The 25,153-nt window shown below is 48.7% G+C and overlaps 1 protein-coding gene across 2 annotated transcripts in view; it reads right to left on the reverse strand.

Moving 5' to 3' along the window:
* Nucleotides 1-13,476: 13,476 nt before the first annotated feature.
* The window catches only part of FIRRM (FIGNL1 interacting regulator of recombination and mitosis), a 3,285,109-nt gene continuing 3,273,432 nt past the window's right edge, over nt 13,477-25,153 (reverse strand). For both annotated transcript variants that reach the window (XM_086964357.1, XM_086964349.1), the window contains one exon: nt 13,477-13,844. In XM_086964357.1, coding sequence (XP_086820483.1) covers nt 13,641-13,844 — 204 coding nt within the window. In that variant the 3' untranslated portion in view covers nt 13,477-13,640. The remainder of the gene's footprint in view (nt 13,845-25,153) is intronic.

Genomic DNA, 25,153 nt, shown 5'->3' on the forward strand with positions numbered 1-25,153 from the left:
GCGCTTAGTGGGTGGCAGATGTTTCTTTAGATGTTTTAAGTTTTAGTTATGTTTAGAATATTTTAGGGAAAATATGCTTTATTGGAATTCACTAGTGATCAATATGTGCGTTTTGCAATCATTAAGGTCTTTCTCCTATTAAACAGTGATTTGCCAATACAATCCAACCAGTTACGCACTGGATGTACCTGGTGCATGCACGTAAGCTCCTGCTAAGACTGTATCGCTATGATGTGTTTTTGGAGTATGCAGTAGATAACAATGACATTAATTGGTATTCTATGAAGTAGCTCGATTGTGGGCAATAGTATACAGAGGTACTCATCCGTATGTTCAAATATGATATAAATATCAGATTTAAGGAATAGCATAAATGTGTTGTTTCTAAACTGTTGAGACGGTTAATGCTGTTCTGCATATGGGATTTGCATTTCTAATATTCACATCAGAAAATAACAAAAAAAATTATTTGTATAGATTTGCGCTGTCAGTCATGTCAAATAAGTGAAATACCAATAAAGATATTTAAGCAAAAAAAAAAACAGACCGCAACTTCACTTGCGACGAGAAGCGTCGCCTAGCGAGTGCCACCTTGAAAATTCTAACGTGCAGAATTGCTGACATTGCGCGTTCTCTTACGTGGCAAATAGATCTAACTAAGGCTCTCCCCACTGTTGAAAGATACCTTGCACCACCTCAGAGTGAAGACTCCATTTGTGATCCATCATGCACCTGTGGCTAAGTTAGTCCACCCTGGAGTTCAGGGAACCTGCCAAATGTTGAACCAGCAGGGAAATGCCCTGATGTTCCAGCCATGTCCAGAGGCACAGAGCCTCCGGAAATAGGGTCCATGACCCCCACCCCGCCCTGTTTGTTGTAGTACCACTTGGCGGTGGTGTTGTCCATGAACACCTGCACTACTCTTCCCCGGATAGAGGGAAGGAATTCCTTCAGTTCAAGGCGAATCGCCGGAGCTCCAGAAGGTTGATGTGGACCCGGACTCCACCGGAGGCCAGAGGCCTCTGCTCTACACCTCGCCCATGTGGCCACCCCATCCCAGAAGGGACACATCCGTCACCAATGTGTGGTCTGGTGGGGTACGGGAGAGGGATCTGCAGCTGACCCAATCCTGGTTTGTGAGCCATCACTGCAATTGTTGTGCAGTGCCCTCCGAAATCTGAACGCAATCGGACAGATTCCCCTGATGCTGTGCCCACTGGAACTTCAGGTCCCACTGCAAAGCCTTCATATGCCACCTGGCATGACCGACCAGCAGGATGCAGGAGGCCATGAGGCTCAGCAGCCTCAGAGTCATACTGACCGAAAGCCGGGATAGAGGCTGAAAGATTGGAATCATAGCCCGAATATCCCGGACTCACTGTTCGGGAGGATAGACCCAAAACCGAGTGGTGTCCAGAACCGCTCAGATGAAGAGGAGCATCTGAGAGGGAATCAGGTGTGACTTTGGCGCATTGATAGTGAAGCCCAGCAAATGCAGGAGGTCGGCCGTAGTCTGGTGGTGGGAGATGACAGCCTTGGGCAAACCCGCCTTCAACAGCCATTCATCGAGCTAGGGAAGACTGACACCCCTGACCTGTGTAGATGAGCTGCGACCACCGCAATCACTTTCGTGAACACTTGAGGGGCGCTGGTAAGGCCAAAGGGGAGCACTGTAAACTAAAAATGCTGTGGCCTACTGAGAACCGCAGGTAACGCCGGTGGGCTGGCAGAAAGGGAACATGAAATTAAGCGTCCTGCAAGTCCAATGCTACCATCCAGTCTTCCGGGTCGAGGGCAGACAAGACCTGAGCAAGCATCAATATCTTGAACTTTTCCTTCCGGAGGAAGTGATTGATGTCCCTGACATCCAAGATAGGACACAGGCCCTTGTCCTTCTTGGGGACCAGAAAGTAGTGGGAATAACAACCACAACCTACTTCAGGGGCAGGAACGTGCTCGATGGCTTCCTTGGCCAAGAGAGCCATAACTTTCTGCTGGAGAAGGGCCAGATGATCCTCCCCCATGCGGTGGTATCACAGAGGAATGGCTGGAGGGGTAGTCTCGAAGGCGAGGAGTAGCCCCTTCGAACTATTTGCAAAACCCACCTGTCCGACGTGATGGTGCACCAATGGGGGAGGTGATGGCGAATACTGCCGCCCACTGGCATTTGATGGGCCTGAAAAGTCGGACAAGGAAAGTTTGGAGGCTGCTGCAGAGGGGGGTTGGTGGACTGGCCCACCCGAAGGACCCCGGAACCGCAACGGTCGTTCCCACGTTCCTTAGCCAGGAAAGGGGCGAAAAGCAGACTGCGCAGGGCAGGTGAGGAGGCCCAAAGGACTTGGCCGTAGCCCGTGAGTCCTTAAAAAGCTCTAGAGCGGTGTCTGCTTTGTTGCCAAACAAAGGACATGTCCATCAACGTGTTCTGGACATCCCCCAAAAAGCCAGTCAATCTCATCCAGGCGTAGCGACGCAGCGCTACTGACAATGAAATGGTCCTGCCCAGAGAGTAGGCAGTGTCCAGCCCACAACGTATAGCAAACTTTGCTTCATCCCTCCCGGCGGCGAAGTTTAGGAGAGCACTGCCTGGGCCTCCTCCAAGCACTGAGGCAGCACTTACGCAACCGTATCCCAAACAGAGTGGGAATAACGGCCCAAGAGACATGCAGTGTTTACCGACCGCAGTCATAAGCTGGCGGAAGAGAAAAACTTCTACCCAAGATGGTCCAGCTTCCTGGATTCCCTTTCCAGTGGGGCGGTAGGAAAAGCCCTCTTGGAAGTGGAGGCTTGGATCACAAAGCTCTCCGGGTTGAGGTGTTGGGAAAGTATAGTGGGGTCGCCCGGAGCCAGGCGGTGGCGTCGGCCAATCGTCCTGTCCACGAGAGCCCCTGTGTTGGGCCTCAACCATGTGCCCAAAAAGACGTCAGTGAGGGCCTCATTAAACGTCAGCAGGGGCTCCGAAGAGCTAGCAGCCGGCTGAAGCACCTCTGTCAGGAGGTTAGTCCTGACCACCACCGTAGGAAGCTCGAGGATGAGAGCCTTGGGCGCCCTACGCAACACCACTGCATACATCGCTCCCTCCTCCGTAGCCATGGTAGGAGGAGACAACATGCCAAGGTCAGGAGAAGTGTCAAGCATCCCCTAGTTCCTCTCTCCAGTCCTGCTCAGATTCCATCTGATCAGTTAAAGGGTCTCCTGACCCCTCCCAGTGCTGCTCCTCTTCCTCAGGTTGCCAATCTGGGCGAAAAGGGACCCCAGGAGTGAACAGGTGCACAAAAACCCCTCTTGTTGCCGGATCGGGCGTCTTGGCCCAGGTCCACTACGGAATGGAGGCGGCGTCAACACCCGCCAATGGCACGATAGGCATCGGCTGAAGTGCCAGAGGAAGTGGTGCCAGTGGAGGTGTAATGAGGTCAAACGGCGCCAATCTGCATCCAGGCCTGGATCCATGGGGGCCTGGCAGTGCCGGAGCCGACAGCGGAGAAGGCCTAGGTCCCCCAACCAAGTACGGGGGGCCCAAAGGCGCGCCGGCGGGTTTGGGTCACCCAAAGATTGCTGGCATCGCTTCGTAGAACGTACGAAGTTGGGTGGGAGTCGTTCCGGGTCCCGGGAAGGGAGGGATGCCTGGAGCCAACTCCTCGGGCTCCGCGTGTGGAGCCGAGGGAGGGGCACCGCCGGCATCCCTCGCAGCATCAGCCGACCGATGGGGAGAAGTCAAAGAGCAACGATGCTTCTTCAACTTCTTTTTGTGCTTCGACTTACCCGATCTTGAGTGCGAAGACTTGGATGAATGGTGGTGGCTCTGCAACCGGTCCCTCGACCTCCCTCATGACCGGGACCTCGAACGGCACGGAGTCGACTGTGGCGCTCATTCAGCTTTCGGGACCGCTCCGGCAAAGCCTTCAGCTCCAGCGACCGGCAGTCAGAGCACGACTTGGGGCCGTGGTCGCGCTCCAGGCAGAAGAGACACACGTGGTGCGGATACTTAACCGACATCAGTCGGTTACAGAACCCGGAAGCCTTGAAACCAGGTATCCCTCATGCAACAGGAGTGGATAGACTCAAACAAGAAGTCAACAAAAGTCGAGAAAAAGTTAGTAAAAAATGACTGAGGTACCGCTCTCTCCCGATATGCGATGGCTGGCGCGGAAAAAGAAAGAACTGACGTCAGCACAAGACTACAGCGACGTCATTCAGGCGTCACGACGCGAATGACAGACGCGGAGCCGAACGACGCCACCTTCCGACGCGCAGAGGTACTGCTGACAAAAAACTTTCTGTATCCAGTCTGACGCCTGGGGGTAATTCTAAGGTAACGAATCTATAACTAACGTGTTTCTTTCAGATATGTGACCTTTGAAATGTTCTTATAACTTCCTGAGTGACTTAACACTTTTTAGGGCTTTGAAGTGGGCAAATTCACCATTTGCCAAAGTTTTTTTACCCATACTGCAAACTTGGTGTTTCCACCCCAAAAACCACGAAAATCAATTTGAACATGCCTAAAAGTGATCGCCCACATCCTAAAGTGAGAAATAACTGAAATATAGGCAATTTTGAACATGTTGACCTTTGGAAGTATAATGTGACCTTTAACCTTTGGAAATATTATGTGGTTTTGTTGATTTCCTGAAGTTAATTAAGACTTTTTAGGGCTTCAGAGCGAGCGTTTCCCAAAGTTTTGACCCACACTGCAAACTATGCACTTCCGCCCCAGAAAACACAAAAATCACTTTGAACATGCCCAAAAGTGATTGTCCACATCCTAAAGGGAGATATAGCTGAAAGATCGGGCATGTTGGACCTTTAAAAGTATTATGTTGTTTTTATGACTTCCTGGAGTGAATAAACGCTTTTTAAAGCTTCAGATCAAGTTAATTGATAATTTTCAAACATGTTGACCTATGGAAAGATTATGGGACCCTTGACCTTTGGAAGTATTATGTGTTTTTATGACTTCCAGGAGTGAATACACACTTTTTAAGGCTTCAGATCTTTGACAACATTATGTGACCTTTGGAGAAATTATGTTGTTTTTATGACTTCCTGGAGTGAATTAACAATTTTTAAGGCTTCCGATCCAGTAGATGGATTGTTTCCTCATAGGTTGATCTTTGACCTTTGGAAGCATGATGTGACCCTTGACCTTTGGAAGTATTATGTTTTCATGACTTCTGCAAACTTTATCCACAAGTAGGTCTAACTCCCAACACCTTCCCTACCACTCCACCTGAGAAATCTATGCTGGTGAATCATGTCAGAAACAAACAAGTTACTTACCTTATGTAACGCTGTTTCTGGTGGATACAGTATCTGCCTGTGGATTCTTCACCTTGTGAATATCCCCTGCGCCAGAAGCATTCGGAAATTCTTTGTAGCTCTCCACGTCGACGTCACAGAAGCCCTGCTTCGCTTGCGACTCCGCTGGCGTCACTGGAGCCATAAGAGAGCCTCGTTGGCGTGATGACGTCAGTTCTGCCCTTTTTTTCCGTGCCTTCGAGGCACACGGACGGACCAACACCAATATGTACAGTACACATAGTACACAGGATTTGAAACAATACACACAGTGTAAAAACAATTCAGAAAAACACTTCCATTGAAAGTACAATTAAACAATATCAACATTGTAGGTATACAAGGGTGGACAACGGAGAGGCGGGTGGGCCAGTGAGGAATTCACAGGCAGATACTGTATCCACCAGAAAAAGCATTACCAAAGGTAAGTAACTTGTTCTTCTGATGGATATATCTGCCAGTGGATTCCTCACCTTGAGAATAGAGTCCCACAGCAGTCCCCACTCGTGGAGGAGGGTGTCCACCCTTCTGTCCTACACGACTTTTTGGTATAGAACGCGCAAAGTGACCATCCCTTCTCACCTCGGAATCTAAGCAGTAATGCTTCGCGAAGGTGTGGAGGGAGGCCCAAGTTGCCGCTCTACAAATGTCCTCTACAGGAACACCTCTAGACAAAGCAGATGTTGAAGACTTTGCTCTAGTAGAGTGAGCTCTAATACCCTCTGGAGGTTCCTTACTGGCCAAAGAGTAACAGATCTTGATGCACAAGATAATCCATCTTGAAAGGGTGCACTTGTGCACCACTCTGCCTTTCCTGCTGCCAGCAAAACCCACAAAGAGCTGGTCATCCACACGATAGTCTTTAGTCCTATCGAGGTAAAAACTCACCGCCCTCTTAGGGTCCAGGTGGTGAAGCCGCTCCTCCTCCTTGGAAGGGTGAGGGGGAGAATAGAAGGTAGGAAGGGTAATGGACTGCCCCAGATGGAAGGGAGTTACCACCTTAGGCAGAAAAGCAGCCCTGGTCCTGAGTACCATTCTTTCAGCATGAATGGTCAAAAATGGGAGTTTTGAACACAGAGCTTGAAGCTCACTTACCCTCCTTGCCGAGGTAATAGCAACCAGAAATACTGTCTTAAAAGATAACAGGCTCAAAAGGCGAACCCATCAAGTAGGTTAAGACAAGATTTAAGTCCCATTGAGGCACAATAAATTATTATTTTAAGTTTTATATAGTGCCAGCTTGACCCGGATGTATCAGAGTGCTTTACATACACACTGTAAAAAACAGAAGGAAATTGCATTACATAGTAGGAAGGCAGTAAGGAAGCAAAACAGAGATAAATAAAAATACAGTATGAAAAATAAGTAACTAGTGCAGAGGAGGTGGAGGGGGCGGAAATTCTTTGGTAAGGCCCTTAATGAATCATAACACAATAGGCGATTTAAACAAGGACGGCTGATCCGGCGAGGAAAGGAACGCTGACAAAGCAGATAAATAGCCCTTCACAGTACTGACGCAAAACCCTGCTGGGCTAAAGAAAGAGCAAACTGAAGGATGTTGGATAAACAAGCCCTTAAGGGGTCAATAGACTTCTCTCCACACCATGAGACAAATTTGGACCACCTATAGGAATAAATATACTTGGTGGAGTGTCACCTGGCCGAAAGAATCACATCCACCATGTCAGGCGGGAGAGAGAAAGAATTCAGATTGCCCCGTTCGATCTACAGGTATGAAGGTGTAAGCTCTGGAGGTGGGGGTGTAGAACTTGCCCCTGCGACTGCGAGAGAAGGTCTGCCCTGAGAGGGAGACGGAGCGGAGGGCACGAGGAGAGGTGGAGAAGATCTGTGTACCACACCCTTCTTGGCCAATCCGGGCGATCAATATGACTTGGGCCCGGTCTTGGCGAATCTTCCTCAGAACCCGAGGAATCAAGGGTATGGGAGGAAACGCGTAAAGGAGTTGTGAGCACCAACTCAACTGAAACGCGTCCCCCAAAGCTTCCCGCATCGGATACTGGAGACTGCAGAATGACAGGCAGTGAGCATTCTCGTGAGTGGCAAACAGGCCCACCTGAGAAGTTCCCCACGTACGAAAGACGTGACAAACCACCTCCGGATGAAGCCTCCACTCGTGGTCGGCAGAGAATTGCCGACTGAGACTGTCCGTATGCACGTTCATAACTCCAGCCAGATGATTTGCCATCAGACAAATCTAATGGTCCTGAACCCAGGACCAGAGCCGCAGAGCCTATCTGCAGAGACAATGCGACTCCACTCCTCCCTGCTTGTTGACATACCACATCGCAGTAGTGTTGTCCATCAGGACTTGAACCGACTGACCGCAAGGGGAAGGGAGGAAGGCCTTGAGCGCCAAACGTATTGCCAGCAACTCTAGAAGGTTGACGTGAAGCAACCTTTCCTCTGGAGAACAAAGACCTTTGATCTCCAGGTCCCCCAGATGAGCACCCCACCCTAAAGTAGATGCATCCGTTATCACTGTGGCCACAGATTGACGAAGATGGAAGGGCTTTCCTTGAGACAGATTGCCCTCCACGCTCCACCAAGCTCTGAAGAACCTGATCGACTCCTTGAGATCTCCGTTGTGTTGATACCACTGCCTGCGGAGGCACCACTGGAGCGCCCTCATGTGCCAGTGTGCATGGTTGACCAACAGAATGCAGGAAGCAAACAGACCGAGCAGGCAAAGGACCTTCAGGACTGGAACGACAGCTCCATTGTAAACAAGGGAATCACTTCCTGAATGTCGAGAATGTTTTGTGGAGGAGGGAACGCTCGACAGACAGTAGTGTCCAGTACCTCCCCTATGAACAGGTTGCGCTGAGAGGGCACCAGGTGAGACTTGGGCACGTTTATCGAAAAACCCAATTCGTACAACAGCTGAGTTGTCACCTGCAGATGATGAAGCACCTTCTCTGGTGACTCTGCTTTGAGCAGCCAGTCGTCCAGATAGGAGAAAACCGGAATCCCCGATCTCCTGAGATGGGCTCCCACCACTGCCATCACCTTGGTGAAGACTCGAGGTGCAGTAGTAAGTCCAAACGGGAGAACCGTAAACTGATAATGTTGTGACCCCACCAAGGAGATACTTCCTGTGCGACCTCAGGATCGGGATATAAAAATATGCGTCCTGTAAGTCGATCGATACCATTGAGTCCTCTTGCTGCAGCGCCTGAAGAGCCTGCGCAAGGGTGAGCATCTTGAACTTTTCCTGCTTCAGAAAAAGGTTCAAGATCCTGAGATCCAGGATTGCACGTAACCTGCCATCCTTCTTGGGTATCAGGAAATACCGGGAGTAGCATCCCTGACCCCTCTCCCGCTCTGGAATCACCTCTATCGTACCTTTTTTCAATAATGTTAAGACTTCCTCCTGCAGGAAAAGGTGGTCCTCCGAGCAAGCCCCTTGGCAAGGAGGGTAATTTGGAGGGAAGGGCATACCCATTCTCCACAAGATTGAGAACCCAAAGGTCTGTAGTGACCGATTCCCAATCTTGCAGAAAGTAAGTAAGCCGACCACCCACAGGACCAGCATGATCCAGAATGGTGGATATAGCGCTGCTTTGCTGGGGTAAGAGAGGGGGACGGAGAGGAAGAGGAGGAGGAGGGCTGACGGCCACATGGGCGACCTCTGTTTTTGCCCTTGTAGGATTTGTACAAGGTGTTTTGTTTCTGCTGTTGAGGTTGCCTATATGTCCGAAAGGGCGACATCCCAAATCCTCTGTATCTCCTGAACGACGAGCCTCTACTTTGAGCTTGAAGACCAAGAAATTTGGCTGTTGCCTTGCTGTCTTTAAATCTCTCTAAAGCAGCATCCGCCTTTTTCCCAAAAAGTACTGAACCATCAAACGGTAGGTCTAAAAGCGTAGCTTGAACATCTGCCGAGAACTCCGAGGACTGCAGCCATGCACTCCTTCTTGTAGCCACAGAAGATCCCATGATTCTGGCGACAGAGTCAGCAGTGTCTAATACACTTTGTATCACCTGACGTGCAGCCGCCTGAGTATCATGTAACACGTCCTCAAAATTCTTTCTATCCTCCTCGAACAACTTAGGTGCGAGCTGTTTAGACAAATCCATTAAAGTATGGATATATCTACCCATAAGACAGGTGGCATTAGTTTCCTTTAGTGCCATGCTTTCCGAAGAGAATACTTACTTGGCAGATTGGTCAAATTTCTTCGACTCTCTGTCCGCCGGAACTTGTGGAAATGCACCTGAAGATCTTTCTGAACATGCAGCCTGAACAACAAGGCTCTCAGGAGAAGGATGGGAGAATAAAAAGTAAGGAGCCACCCTGTATCTCCGTGCAATGTTTTGGAAGCTGCAGGAGCTGAAAAAGGCTTGCGCCAAACTTCCATCACAGGGTCAGTGACTGCCTCATTGAATGGCAGTAGAGGTTTGATTACAGAAGAAGGTGAATGAAGAACTTCTGTTAAAATGTTCGACTTAAACTCAGTAGTGGAAAGCTGAAGTTCCAAAAGGTCTGCTGCCTTTTTGATCACTGTGTGATATGGGACCACATCCTTGGAAGGAGTATCTGATGCAGGCGAAAGTTCCCACTCTGGAGAGATATCAAGGCCAATTGCTTCCCTTAAATCAGCAAAATATTACAGTCCTGAACCTCACCTTCCTCCATCTCCTCCAACTGATACCTCTGTTCTTCTATAACCCTCTGGGCTTCTCTCCTAGATCTTATTCTAGGTGTTGGCGTCAATGGAGCCAAGATCGACTCCGTTGGATTCGGAGCCGGATTCGTGCACGGATCCGACGGCGCCGCCTGCGCTGAACGAGGTCGAATAGTAGGCGCCGGAGAAGATGGGAACGGCATCAATGTCCTCGGTGCCGGGAAATGCCAAGACGGCGCCGCCGGAAGAAAAGACATGAAAGGGGCCTGGGCATAGGCCTGAGGAAACCCCAAATTAAAAGCGAATGGACCCATGGTACCCGAACGTGCACCAGAGGGGTACATAGCCCTGTTGAAGACTCCGTACATAGCATTCAGGTAATGCGACGGATCTTGACCCGGACCTGGAAAAGGAGGATAGGTCCCCGGGACTGATTCTGAGGCAGGCGTTAACGTGTTCGGGCCAGCCAGCACCGACAGCAGAACCAATGGAGTCGACCAGAACCCCGGTGAGAAAGCATGTCGAGGAGACGGATGTAGGAGCAGGACGCTGACCTTGATTCAGAATACCCAGGGACACATATCATAGTGTTTGCCGGCAGTAGCTCATTGAAATATTATTACAAATTTGGAACAACTGTACATATTAAAGATCCATCTCTGTGAAAGGCATACACGTTTGCTCTCCGCACATTGCTGCTCTTAGTGGAAATAGGAAGCTCTTAGATACCTAAATTTGTAGAAAGTCTTTAATTCGAAAGCAGAGACCAATTCACGCCGTCCATAGAGCACCTTACCTTAGTGCTTGCGTCGTTTATAAATATCTGATTGAAATATTGAAGGAATCTATTGTGTTATATATCCACAATGATGTATACTAGAGAATTTAACAGAATGTCAAAAAGAAATTGAATTTAGCCTTGAGAAAGCCCTGGCGCAATTCGTCACAGAGGGCGAAACACGTGTCGGCTGTCAATGTTCAATTCTGCATCAATAAAATTCAATTTTTTCTAAAACTGGACCGACCCTATTTCTTGAGTGGAAATCTGAATCAATGATTACAGTATTCAACCTTAAAACAATACGTATATAAACCTGGAAAACATACTCTCCTTTTTCTAAAAACTGTTCACTTTCAAAACTCTAAAAGGTCCAGAGTTTTTGAGTATGTTTCCTCCGTCTTCATAAAAACTTCTTTGAAAACAGATATAGTTCTGGAATCCTTGGACCTTCCATCCTCAGCTGTTAAGAACCAATGGAGTCGCCTGCTCATCCGGCACAGGAATTTCTTCTTCTGGAACTGGAGAATGAACCAAAGTCGGTGAGGGAATCGGCGTCGGAGATTGAGGTGGAGAGGCTGCAGGCGAAGCCGATTTTTCAGGAGAAGCTGGAATCGAGGGAGAAGGAGACACAAAGTCCTTATGGCGTCGTCGAGATGGAGAGGTCGACTTCGGCGCCGCTTCTTTATCAGATTGGTGTCTTGAAGAATGCCTCTTCTTAGCTCTCGAGTATGCCCCCACATCGACTTCGAGCCCAAACTCGACCCGGAGCGCAACCTCTACCTTCTCCTACCTCTTTTTTCCTTTCTCATCTTCGCCATGAAGAGCTTCGCTTCCCTCTCCTTCAGTGCCGTCTGATTCATTTTCCTGCAGCAAGCACATGCCTCGATGTTGTGATCCGACGATAAACACCAAACACAGTCCTCGTGTGGATCAGTAATGGACATATGCCCTCCGCACTCCCTGCAAGGCTTGAAACCGGACTTCCTCGACGACACCCTTGAAAGGAAATAAGAAGAAGCACAGGAACACAGACAGAAACACAAAGTATCAAGCGTAACAACGGAAAGTCCTAGAAAAACCGTTAGCTTCGACGGTGCGGAAAAAAGGGAACTGACGTCATCACGCCGACGAGGCTCTCTTATGGCTCCAGTGACGTCAGAGGAGTCGCGAACGAAGCTGGGTTTCTGTGACATCGTCCTCGTCGGCGTGGACAGCTACAAAGACATTCTTTATGCAGCTGGCGCAGGGGATATTCACAAGGTGAGGAATCCACTGGCAGATATATCCATCAGAAAAGTGTGTTTTTGCTATACAAATCTGGCATATCAGTTAGCACTGGCTCTTTGTTGGGACGCTATTCCCGCACCATTTAGAATTTGGTGGCACAAGTCCTCCCTGATGTGCCATGAGATCTTTGACTTGCTCCCTCAGGGGATTCAAGATGGTTGTGATGCAGCCAAGTTCATGATTTAATGTGGCTTGGACAACAGCGATTCCATTGAGCAGGCCATTAGCACCAGTTTTGCCACTTGCTGCCATGCGTGGCTACAATTGACTGGGTTGTCAGATGATGTTTAGTCCTCACTGATGACATTGCCTTTGATGGGACTTGCCTGTTTGGGAGTAGGCTGATTCTGCTCTAGAGCATTTTCAAAAGAGCAACCCCTGCATGCTTTCTGGACCTGTCCCCCCCACTTTGCCAACCTTAACAGTTCGACCGCTCCTTTCAAGGATTTGATAGAGGTGCTCCATTCCGCCAGCCTGTCCAACCTCAACAAGGACCACAGCAGTTTCGCGGGCGAGGTCATGGAGCCCACCACCCCCGCAACTAAGGTCATCAGGCCACTCAGTGTACTCCTCCCCCTGTAGCCCTACTTGCCAAAATTCTTCAGCGTGCCCTTACAGAAGTGCCCAGACCTGGTTTATGTGCTCACTGTGCCACTAAAACTAAGCCATACCTGGCTGATGAGCCTTAAGCGCATAGCCAGTCCTGGGTTGCTTATATTCCAATTCGAGGAGGACCTGGCCTCGGCACCGGCACTTAATTGCGGACACTGGCGCTTGTGACAGTCTGCCACAAGGTGGCCCGGTCCAGCTAATTTAGAGATGACCACAACAACAGTCAATTGTTAATTCAATATTCATTAAAAATGACTATTACCCGTCCAAGCTAATCTTATAGCTCTGGGGGACCTGGAATAGTCAGAATTGTCACATTTGTAGGAGTGTGTTGGTTAAAAGTTGTGTCATTGGCAGCATGAAAGGTGCAATGTGTGGTATAAGCTGCAGTGGCCTCCAGACAAGAGCCCTGGTACCACTTGTTTATTTACAAATTAGGCACTGGAACTTGCTCATAACAGTTCTGTGCAGTAACATCCAGGGAGGCACTGGAGACAGGCAGTAGCTGTAGCACCCTTTGTCTGTGCAGAATAACCATTTAAAGATTTCCAGATGGAGTCGGTGCCAGAGGGAGTCCAACGACCTGAGCAATCTGTAGGTAGAAGTAAGCATCAGAACAGCATATAACTGCCATTAATGACAAGGACATTTAAGTACTTTTGTCATTTTATTTTTGTTATAAAATATTAACACTTAAAAAACAAGAATACAGCCGTGTGTCAATACACTGGCAGGAAGATTAGAAATGATGTTACATATGTACAGGATACAGATTGCATATTTGCAAATGTAAAAAAAAGTGGCCACAAAAATATTTCATGGATGCATCAGACATGTAGCGACAAATTAAGAAAGTAAATTACCAAAAGTACTTTATTCTGAAAGAGTGTCACTCAAAAATACACAGCAATTAAAAAATATCATGAGCGTGCCCAGCACACTCAGAAAAGGTGTACATTTACAGAAAAGCCCTTTGGTGAAAGCCCCATTATGAACAGTTAAATATTTTTGTCTTCTTGCTAATTCACCATTTTTTCAGCTGCTTGCCCTTTTAAAGACATTAATAATGTTTCCAAGTTTTGTAGTCTTCGGGACAACCAATCAGGTGCCGGGCTCATTTGCAGTAGTGGTTGCAGGGCCTTTAGAGCTCCCTCTGCTGTCTCTATTTCCAACTCTAATTGTATGCTGTGTGGATGCTCATGTCGAACTCGCTTCGTTGATGGCTGCAGGAAGAAATTCAGAAATATTCAGTGCCCAATCCTCTTACAAAATGTTACCAATGTACTAAGGGATAAAATCGATTTTCTACATTTATCTTAATCTTTTGTGTTAGCATGATCTATCTATATTCACATGTATATCATAATTTAGACTAATTAGTTATGTCAATGCAGGAACTCCTTTTCCGCTCTTGCATTATATTTCTTTGCACGCAGACCGAGAACCAAACAGACTCCATTTTACCTGTACATGTATTAGACTCGAACGGTGGTCACGTGCCACCCTCCAGCAGCTGAGTAAGCCCTGTTAGTTGAGTTATATAGACAGCTGAATTCATACTATTCTTTCTTGTTCTGAGACCCAAGGTCGCATCTGGTTACAGAGGTGATAAGCACATTCCTGGAGCCGCCGTACCCGGGCTCCCAGGCACCGAGACGAAAGGGAGTCACCCCTCCTGACCCTCCCCAATAATAGCAGAAGCAGACTTCTAAATGAGCTTTGTGTGCCATATATGGTCTTTCCTTTAAGCTACTGTGCCTACCAGTATTTTTCCATGTACGGTGTTCTCATGTAACACAATGAAAGTATATATGCCATGACTTGAGTGTGAATAGGTAGTCTTCTCCACGCACTGGCTGGGTGACGTCGGAGAGGCTCCTCTATAGAGTATTGATTGTTTAATAAACAATTGACTTTACTTCACTGCCAACTGACTGATTATTTGATAAGACGATAATTGGGGGCTATTGGTAGGTATAGCTCTATAGATTATTTTTGTAACACGTCAGTTGGCAACTCTGGTGGGACTCCGCGTTTGGGGTCGTCCTCCCGTAAATGGGGCAAGAAGGACAAGGAAAAGGGAGCTCTGGTCGAGGGGGTGGACTAACGATTCTGGCTGAACTCCGCTTTCGCAATCCGAGAGCCCCAGCTGCTAGTGACCCCTCGCCGGAGTCCTACGGGCGTAACCCAGGAGCTGACCGTGTTGGTCTTCAGGAGTGGGCAGTGGAGAACACGCAATCATTTTGGAAACAGTTAACTGTATTTGGTTGGTGGTCGGTGTACCACGGAGAACTTTGGAGGTCTGACGGGGTGGCATTGAGGCTGCACGGGCAGATGTTCCACGGACTTGTTTGGTGAATAATAGAGGTTTTCAATCGGGCGCCTTGGTGAGGCACGTGTGGTGCTCACCCGGCCAGACTGTTCTCGGAAAGGCCCGTGGTTGCACCTGGGTAGCCTGTAGGACACACCTGAAGAGGCGCTAAGTCAGCGGGCTCAGTCAGAATAGTCCTGAAGGTGAACCAGGAAAACTACGGGATGGTCTGTAGGCTGGTCTGTGGTTAATTCCTGTCTGATGGCCTCTTGGTAGTCTCCGGACTGCCTGCTTCTGGTATCTGTTGGTCTGGTGGTTGGAAATCTACGAGTTCTCCACGAACGGGAGTCGACGGGCTGAGTTCTTTGATTGTTTGGTTCTGAAAAAGACATGTCAATGTAAAATATTGTATGTTGTGTTCGTACTTTTTATGTGACAGACCCTATTTGAGGAGAGATTGAGCATGAGTGAACATGGCCATGTTTGAGAGCTTGTGAGTGGGTGTATTTTTGATAAACAAAATGTTTTGTTTTAGTAAAATATGTTTTGAATGTTGTCGCCGCCGTAAGAGCGGACGATTGGATGAAAGCCAGCCTGCTCCGCCAGAGGGCAGCCCAAATGTTGATATGTATGTAAAACATGGCCTTACGCCTATTTTGTTTAATAATGTATGGCACAAATATACAAAGGATAATGTAGAGTTGCAATGGCCCTTAACTGGATTGTTTGATAAAAAAAAAGACACAGTATTTACAGGATCGATTGTTCGCCAAAAGAAGCCGGCAGGCAATGTTCGATTCTTTAAAGCGGTGGCAGAAAGAGGCAAAACGCCGTCGCATAAGGGAAGAAAAACTGCTCAAAGTTAAAAATGGCCAGACCATAACTCAGAAGGCTGTAGCATACGATAAAGAACAAACTGAGAAAACGTTGAATGTATAGACAGGCAGTTTATGTTACAGGCGGATAAAAGTTACACAGCTCGAACCGAGCCGGAAGATGAAATTGAGACCCTATTAGATGTACGTCCTCCGCCTCCTTATGCTCCGCAACGAGTGTACCCCGCAATACCACTTGTAATGGCCACCGCCACGTCCGCCCCACAAGCTATGGCCCCGGCTGTTACTACGTCCTCAACCCCTATGGCGCCAACTTTCACTCCTGTTTCCCCAGTACCAGCCACGGCTACATTATTGACTGGCGGCCTATCACCTCCCTCTATGTCCTCTGTAGCTTCACCGGCTTGGCCTTCTTTGTCGGCCACGTCAACACCTGCAAGGATTGATTCGACCCCCTCCCATGCTTCAGGGACTCTGGGCGCCCGAAGGTTGTATACCCGTGCTACAGTAGGCTCCAGGTAGAAACAGATGGTGGTAGATCAAGCATCCCAATGGGTGCAGAACGCCATCTATACAATTACAGATATATGGGGGACCATGAAGGATTACGAACCAGTTATACAGCAATATGCTTTAGAAACATGGACAATTGCTTAATTTCCTATGGGAACAATGTTTCGCAGATGGGAGAGCCCCACAGGCCCTATATGACATTGTGGACCAGGCACATAAATTTGAATTAGGATTAGAAGATGTATATGGGAATCTGGTGACTATAATGAAGTATCGGAAAAGGCTGTTCACTAAATGCCCAAATTGGGACTCTCAGAATCCCATGCGGGAAGTTCATCCCATTTACCATCCCGAAATCCCTGCGGTCAGGGACAATGGCAATCAAATCATTCAAGCTCGTGTTGAAGCCCGGTTCCAAGAGCAATGGGTTTATACCCCTTGGAAAAGAAGTGAGGTTCTTTCCCTGATGTCCCAGCTACCTGACCCTCGGAAAAATCCCACTGCTTATTATAAGGAACTCACTGAGGCCGCTTCATCGGCCGTGATGACCTTAGCTGATATAGAATTATTTTTTGGGTTACTGGTCCCTGTCGATGTATGGCGACAGGTGCACGACCATCCTCACGTTAACGAGTTAGGAGGAACTGGGGATCAAATTAAAGACTGGGACAAGGATCGGAAACCCGGAGATAAACCTAAACTGGAAATGTTTGCTTTGCCGGGTCAGATCATTACATATATGCATTCATTAATCCCACCCCGTAAGGTCGATTGGGATAAATTAACCCCCTGCAAACAGAAGAAGGACGAGATTCTATCCGATTTCTTTACTCGATTTGAGGGGGTATTCATTGATTTTAGTGGGCAAGATTTGTCAGTGGAAGGTGGGATAAGATTATTCGATAATCGTTTTGTGACTAATCTGTTGCCCGAAATATCTGCCAGGCTCTAGGCAGCAGAAAATACTTGGACCACTTCTACTCCTTCTGTTCTTTTGAGTATGGCCCAATATTATGAACATAGGGAAAACGAGAGTAAAGATAAATCTGACAAAAAGACGAAGGAGTTTAAGACTCGAGTGTTATTACAGCAAGTAGCCAGAGGATGGGGTATAGACGCAGTGGGAAGAGGATTTGTTCCAAGAGGGGTGGGAGTAGGACGGGGAGGAGGTCCAGCTGTTACTTTGGGAGCAAACCAATGTGATTACTGTAAACAGGAAGGGCATTAGCGAGCTCAGTGTCCTTTCCTCTTAGCGCAAAACGGAGCTGTAAGAGGAAGAGGACGAGGAGCAATTGATCGGAGTGACATGAGAAGAGGTGATACGAGGTGAGGCAGGGGGAAATTGTTTTGTTAAGACAAAAGGGAGGCAGTACTATAATGAAGATTATGGAACTGAAGGGCCAGATGGGTATTACTATGCGTAGGACAGCCACGGACAGAGCAGGGGCCAAGTGGCAGTACCCATCGATCAGAGTGGGCCTTATTGTAGGAAGGTGGATATCTGACTATATGGTAACCCCAACTTTTTGCCTAGTGTTTAGCTGGTTTTCAACTTAGTTGGCCTGGAATCCTGCTAATCAGGGCCCCAGGCTATCTACTCTCATTGTAAAATGGACTCCATGTACTTTAGGTACATCTCCAATTGGGTATTGGGTCACCTTGTGAGCCCCTGTATAGTGTACCATAGGTACCCAGGGCATAGGTGCATCCAAGGCCTACTAGGGGCTGCAGCATGTATTATGCCACCCCTAGCTGGCCATCCAAACTGACACCACAGGCTGATCACTCAGCTTGGGCAAGGTCGGGTAATCACCCCTTGCTTAGATATAGTATTCCTATATCTACCCTTATATATAGACACATATATACCTATAAGTCACTCCTATGGCAGGCCTTGACAATCCTGAAGGCAGAGTGCTTGGTTTTATGTGAGATGGTGCTCTAGCATGAGCTGAGCCTGTCTGCAGCTTTTGGAACCATGTCGTTATAGCTGTTCTAGGATAGTGCCATACCATATACTCTTAAGTGCATTATGAACCTTGCGGTTAAATGCTAACTCTGAATTGGCTTTATCAAAACATGTCGAGTAAGGTGTCATACGATTTGGAATACTACCCCCTCGCCAGTTCTGGCGACGGGGGTAGCATTCCACCATTCTAGAGGGAGAAGACATGTTATTCCTACTATTCCCAGTTAAACTTAACCAGAGCCTCAACATCACAAAATGGATGCTGCTGCCACAGACACAAGTCTGACCTCCTGCTGCTGGGAGTCCTTCCAGCGAGGGAGGCTTGGACAATAGGTTTCCTGTCTTGGGAGGTGCTAGCACCACCCCAGACAGGCTCTTGTGTATTAGGGCAAGGAGGGCTGAAAGAAAGGAGTCACTGCCTGGGGCACACAAGGAGTCCCATGTCCAGTTCAAACCGGTGCTGGGGCTCTCCAGCTCCAGCTCTGGCACGAAACTGGACAAAGGGAAAGGGGTGTAACCAACCCCCTTCCCTGGTCCCACCCATAGGAGGGACCTAGTAGGTAATCCAGCCCCTAGATTTGGTATATAGGTAGGAGCTGAGTCCCAAGACTTTAGATTATCCTGACTTAAACTCTGAAACGAAACTTTGGATCTTCACTAAATTTCTTTACAAGAAGACGACTGAAGAATCTCCCTTGTGGTCAAGGAGTGACCACCCTGCACAAGCAGACACCAACCCAGAGATCATCGTTTTGCTTTGTCGATACTCCCACCGGAACCCGAGCACAGAGCCCGACGAGAACCGAATTCCCAGACATCCAACAGCCCGATCCACAGTCCCTGCAAAGCTGAAACACGTGGAGGCGACAAGAGACGTGGGACCGGCTATCTTGAAAAGTCTACAACTAGCTGATTGTGCAGCACCCAAGGCTCCCTCAAGGCTGTGCATTGGGGATTGAAAAGCCCCAGCCCCGAGCATCATTTGCACCGAAGATCAGCCCTGCACACTCCACGAGTTCTGCGTGGGGCCCTTCTGCATTTTCCTGCTCGACGCGTCTGCCCTGTCACTTGCCTGCTGGCTAGTGGCCATCTTGGCAACAATCCTTTGAATTTCCACTGCTAGTATGGATTCTCCAGACTGGCCCTTGATTCCATCAAAAGAAGCAGCCCCTCAGACCTTGCTGGTCTGAGTAAGAAGCCAACTTCGTTTCCTGCGTGGGTTGCCTTTGCCAAGGCTTCTTGACTCCAATCCTGAAGCCGACACCGCCGACAGCGAGAGCCTTCGTGGGACAGTCCGTGCCTGACTCCTGGTCATCGTCGACGCCTCCTGGTCCACGTGGCTGCAGAAACAAGCTTCCCATCAGCACCTGATTGCTTCGCGACATCGCCTGGTTCCTTCCTGGTTCCTTCCTCGTCACTGGCTAGTGACCCAGACTCTGTCCCCTCTGCTTTCAGGTCCTCTTCATCTTCGATCCACCCTTGGATCCACCCGGACACTTCTCTCCTGGCCGCATGCAGCATCTTTCCTCCAGGCTCCATAGGATTCAGCGACGAAACCCGACACACTTTGACACCTATGCACTCGCTTCCTGTGGGTAGGTAACGCGAGTACTCCGGTGCTCCTGTGGGTATCAACTATCCAACTGTCTAGGTTTCATGTAACTTTCACCGAGTCCAGTCAGAAGTACCCTAAAAGAACTAGTTTCCAATTTGTACGTTCCCATTCACTCTCTATGGTAACACGCGTGTGTGTTTAGACACTGCACACGCATCCTGTGGGCTTCCTGCTTCCTAACTGTTGGTAGCTCAGCGTTGCCCCAGCGATTCCCTAGGCCCTGGGCCTATTCACTTTTTGTGTGGTGGTTCTTATACCACTATTTTAGTATATGGTTTAGCGTGCCCCTAGGGCCCTTCTGAATTTTGTGCAACTTATTGTATTTAAATTGATTATCTTGTATTGTACTTAGACCTCTCTCTAGTAATAAATTACATATATATTTTATATATATCCTGTGTGGTGTCCTTTCATTTGGTAATAAAGGGGTTACATATGGTAAAACAGCTGGCTTCACATGCCCTCTTGAGTTTAGACTAAGACTGCTCTGTCCATGCTACCTCTAGGATAGCTGGTCTATAAGGTTGACTTTACAACCATCACCATAAGGGTTGTTTGGACTGGTGCAAGGTGCTCACTAGAATAGTGAACATCATATACCAGGCCAACTTCTCACACTCTCGGGGGTCGAGCGACGCCGGTCCGACCCCGATCCGGACCGAGGGAGGGACCGGGGACGACTTTGTCCGGGGACGGCGTCGGGGGCGACACCCTGGGGGTTGGCGTCAGAGGAGGGGTCGTAAGGTCGACCAGCGGCGACCCAGATCCGGACCCGGAGGGACCCTGCGGCGTTCGGACCGAAGCCCCCGGCCCACTTGGGCTCCCAGTCAGGGCCGCGGGGCCCGAAGGCGCCACAGCGGAACCCGACGGAGGAGAGAGCGACCTCATGGCCATGAGGAAGGCATCGATTTCCTCTGGCGTTGCGTTCAGCCGAGGGACCGGCGGGTATGGGGCTAGTAGCGGCGCCTGCGTCTCCGGCGGAGCTGCGTGGCGGTGTCACCCGAGCCCCCGGCCGCATCGCGCGAGCGTCGGGGGGGAGTCGTAAGAGCAATGTTGTCTCTACGACTTCTTGTGCCTCTTACCTGAGGACTTGGAGCCCGACGAATGGTGTCGACTCGCCGAGCTGCAACGACTGTGGCTCCGCGACCGGTCCTTTGACCTCATCCTCGACCTGGACCGTGAATGGCGCGGGCCGACTGCTGGAGCTCGAGGCGCTTACGGGACCGCTCCCGCCTAGCCTTCGACGCCAAGGCCCGGAAGTCGGGGCACGATTTGTCGTCATGGTCAGCCCCAAGGCAATACAGGCAATCGGCACAGGGCTTGAACCCCTGGCATCCCTACTGGCACCGATAGACTTACGACTCGAAACAGGATCAAAAAGGATCGAAAAAGTTAGTCAAAAAGGAGTACTGCTTTTTTTGGATCTGCGCTTGCTGGCGTGGAAAAAAGAAGAACTGACGTCAGCGCGCGAGGGTAGCGTCTAAGTACTCCACTTTTTTTTTTAAACGAGGGAATAAGATATACAGTAATCGTTCTAACCATTAAGACAACAAACTCTTATGTCTTGATAAAGATGGAACAAGTTATATGAAACCATCGAAACGCGTTGACGCCAATTTAAAGATCAATTGAAGGACAGACACAATAATAGTTAAATACTGATGAAGGCAATGTATTGATTGACGTGTCTATAAGCCCAATTAGATGTGCATCTGTATATGACAAAAACAGTGTCTTACATGTTGTGTTGTCTTGATTATGTTGGTCAAAGAAGAAATCTATTTTGTGATTCATATGCATTGTATGTGTTCCTTGTTAGGGATTTTATCCTTTAGATAGTATTGTTAAATGTTAAATTATTTTAACCTGTGTATAATGGAATGTGAGCTTCAATGATTTTGTGATAATAAAGTTTATTTTAACAATTTGAATACAGTGCAGTTTATGTTGATGTAAGGTTGATTATCGCATGCCAGCATTGTGAAACAGTGCGTCAAGGGAATTTTGTTTCTGTTGGTGTACCAAAGTACATACATATCAATTTAAGTGAGAAAGCAGATAGGCTGGGGTCCTGTTTGGCAGGATCCCAGCCACACTAGTCAACACAATGGGTGCAAAAAGCAAAAAGTGGGGGTGACCATAGGAAGCAGATCCTACTTTCCTACAGTCCTTTTGCATGCGTTACACACTATTAGCGAGTCTAACAGTAATTGCCCCTTAATATACGCTGGGTCAGATGGTGCAGACTTATATTTTTTGTCTACCCTAGGTGTAATGATACGTGCCCTGACAGGATCATTAAAGATATCATCCACATGTCTGATCATACCCTTGAGCATTGGTAAAGTGTGTGATGACTTTTGAGTAGTGCTAAGGGTCTCGAAAAGGAAATCTTCTTAGAGTGAATCTTTTTGGAGCTGCACCCCATGATAATTAGAAGCCCTATTGAGCAATGCAATGTATCTTACATTATCATGTGGAGGAGAGGGTTTGGTAGGATATAAGTCAGGATCATTGCCTGTGGGCGAGTTAACATTATAATCGTCCCATGGTCTGCAGGTATTGGTTGGCCATCATCATCCTCATCCCCATTATCATCCCCATCAACCTGGTTATTAGCTGTATGTGGTGAGTGCTGAGGTGAAGTAAGCACAGTTATAGACTGTGGAGTAGGGGGGAGATGGGATAGGAGGAGGAAGAGAAGGCGAAGGGTTAGTTCCGACAGTTCTCTTCTTCAAAGGAATGTGATATTCCTCTTCAGCATCAGTTCATCTTTTTAGAGTCACTGTGATATGCCTAGTTTTTGGATGAATGTAAAGTATTTTCTGTTTCGGCCCGGTTTATCGAGCGGATTGTTGAAAAGGCGCTTATTTGGTGATTTCGGTGCCTATGGTTGTTTTGGCATCAAAGGTTTCAATGTCGAAGGTATAGGTGAAGTGTTTTCGGATCCGAAGTGTGTTTTGGCACCGAATGCTGTGGATCGGAGCCGGACTTTCTTTTCGATCCTGAAGGTTTCAGCTAGGTACTCGATGTGAGAAGTTGGCCTGATATGTACTGATATGGCCTGATATGTAGTGCTCACTATTCTAGTGATCACTGTGTATCATTCCAAACGACCCTTATTGATGATTGGTTGTAAGTCAACCGTTAGACCAGCTATCCTAGTAGCATGGACAAGAGCCGTCTTTAGGCTAAACTCTAGAGGGCGTGTTAAGCCAGCTGTTATACCATCACATATACCCCTTGAACACCACGTGAAAGGACACCACACAAGTTGTTATGAAAAAAATAAAGTATATTTATTTAGAACACAACAGCCCTGGACTCTTTATGAGGACAGGAAGCTAAGCACAATACAAAGCTCTAAGGAAAATACGCAAAGTCGCACAATTTACACAAATGCCCGAGGGGCACGAAAAACCATTTACTCTAAAAGTGGAATGCGAAATTACTAGCAGGTAAGTACTACTCTAATAGGCTTTAGGATCGCTAGGACTTGACAACTGAACCTTCAGATTACTAGCAGGAGGTCTAGGGAGATCGGGTGCAGAGTGTGCACTCTCACGCGGGATGCGGGACTAAGTCTATGGATGCTAGATTTCGTAAAGTTAGTGTTATCGGACGAATCCGACTAGGTAGAGCTGAAACGAAAAAGGATCTGGACCTTTGGATAGCAAAGCTATGCTGGAGCACCGAAATGCTGAGTTTACCTAGCCCAGGGGCTGCGGATGCATAGGTCTGGAAAGACGTCGGGAATCCTCGTTGCAGTCTATGGAGCCTGAAAGAAGAAGTTGCTGGCAGGCGACCAGTGTTGAAGTTCGAAGTGATCCAAGCCTGGATCGAAGATGGAAGACACCTGTAAGCAGAGGGGACCAAGTTCTGAATCACTAGCCAGTGATTAGGTGGGCACCAGGATGGCACCGGACGAAGTCACCTGGACCAGGTGAGTGGGCGACGCTGGGCTCTGCAGTCTCACGGACCAGGAGGCGTTGTTGGCGACCAGGATGGAGGTGCGAGCTGTCCCACGATGGTATCTGCTGTCGACGTCGCTGGACCCAGGATTGGGGCAACAAGTCTTGGCAAATGCAAGCCCACGCGGTGGACTTAAAATGGCGTCTGGAGTGGACCAGGAGGGTCCGGGGTGCTCCTCTGTTGGAGGGGAGCAAGGGCCAGTCTGGAGCAACCAGACCAGCGGTGTTGTCGTCGTGGACCGTCGTCAAGAGGGCCACAAGCCAGCAGGCAAGTAGCCGGACAACGCGGTGAGCAGCAAAGAGCAGAAGGGCCCCACGCAGATCTCGTGGATGCTGGGAGGCTGAACTTCGGTGCTGGAGCTGCTCAGGGTTAGGGCTTCTCACACCCCAAATCACTCACTCGAGGATCCCTCGAAGGTCTGCTGGGCAAGCGTCGTGCAGTCCCTCGAGGTCTCGTCACACCCACAAATCTCAGCTGAGCTGACGATGCAGGTAGAGGTCAGAGGTGCCAGGGAAGCCGGTTCTCGTCGAGCTGGGCAGTCTTGATCCGTAGGAGAGACTTACAGCAAACCGCGATGCTTGGATGGTGCCTGCGGGTGCAGGGTGGCTACTCCTTAGCCACAAGGGAGAGTCTTCTGAAAGGTTCAAGAGTTCTTTCGTGGAAAGTCATCAAGATTCGGAATTATCTAATTTGGAAGGGGTCCCCGCTCCCACCTTTATACTAAGGAAAGGGGCTGGTACGGGACTAGGTCCTGCCCATCGGTGGGACCAGGAAGGGTGTGGTTACACCCCTCTCCCATGCCGGACTTACCCCAGCTCAGGGGCTGGTGTGCCCCTGGAACTGGTTCTAGCCGGCAGATGCATAGTGAGCACCGGGGTGCCACTTGCAGTCACCTTCCTATTCAGCCCTGCCTACCTTGGATACACAAAACCCTGTCTGGGTTGGTGCTAGCACCGCCCCTGACAGGAAACCCTTTGTCCAAGCTCTCCTCGCTGGAAGGACTCCTAGCAGCAGGAGGTCAGACTTGTGTCTGTGGTGGCAGCATCCATTTTGTGATGCTGAGGCTCGAGTTAACTTTAACCGGGGTTCACAGTTACATACATGTCGTGTCCCTCTAGAAGGGTGGAATGCCAACCACGTCGCCAGAATTTGCGAGGGGTTAGTATTCCAATTCGTATGACACCTTACTCGACATGTTTTGATAAAGCGATACCAAAGATAGCAAATAACCGCGAGGATTATAATGCACTTAAGAGTATATGGTACGCGTTATCATAGAACAGCTATTAGGACTTGGTTCCGCAAGCTGCAGACGG

This window comes from Lissotriton vulgaris, chromosome 1_1 (assembly GCF_964263255.1).
Source record: "Lissotriton vulgaris chromosome 1_1, aLisVul1.2, whole genome shotgun sequence".
Taxonomy (NCBI): domain Eukaryota; kingdom Metazoa; phylum Chordata; class Amphibia; order Caudata; family Salamandridae; genus Lissotriton; species Lissotriton vulgaris.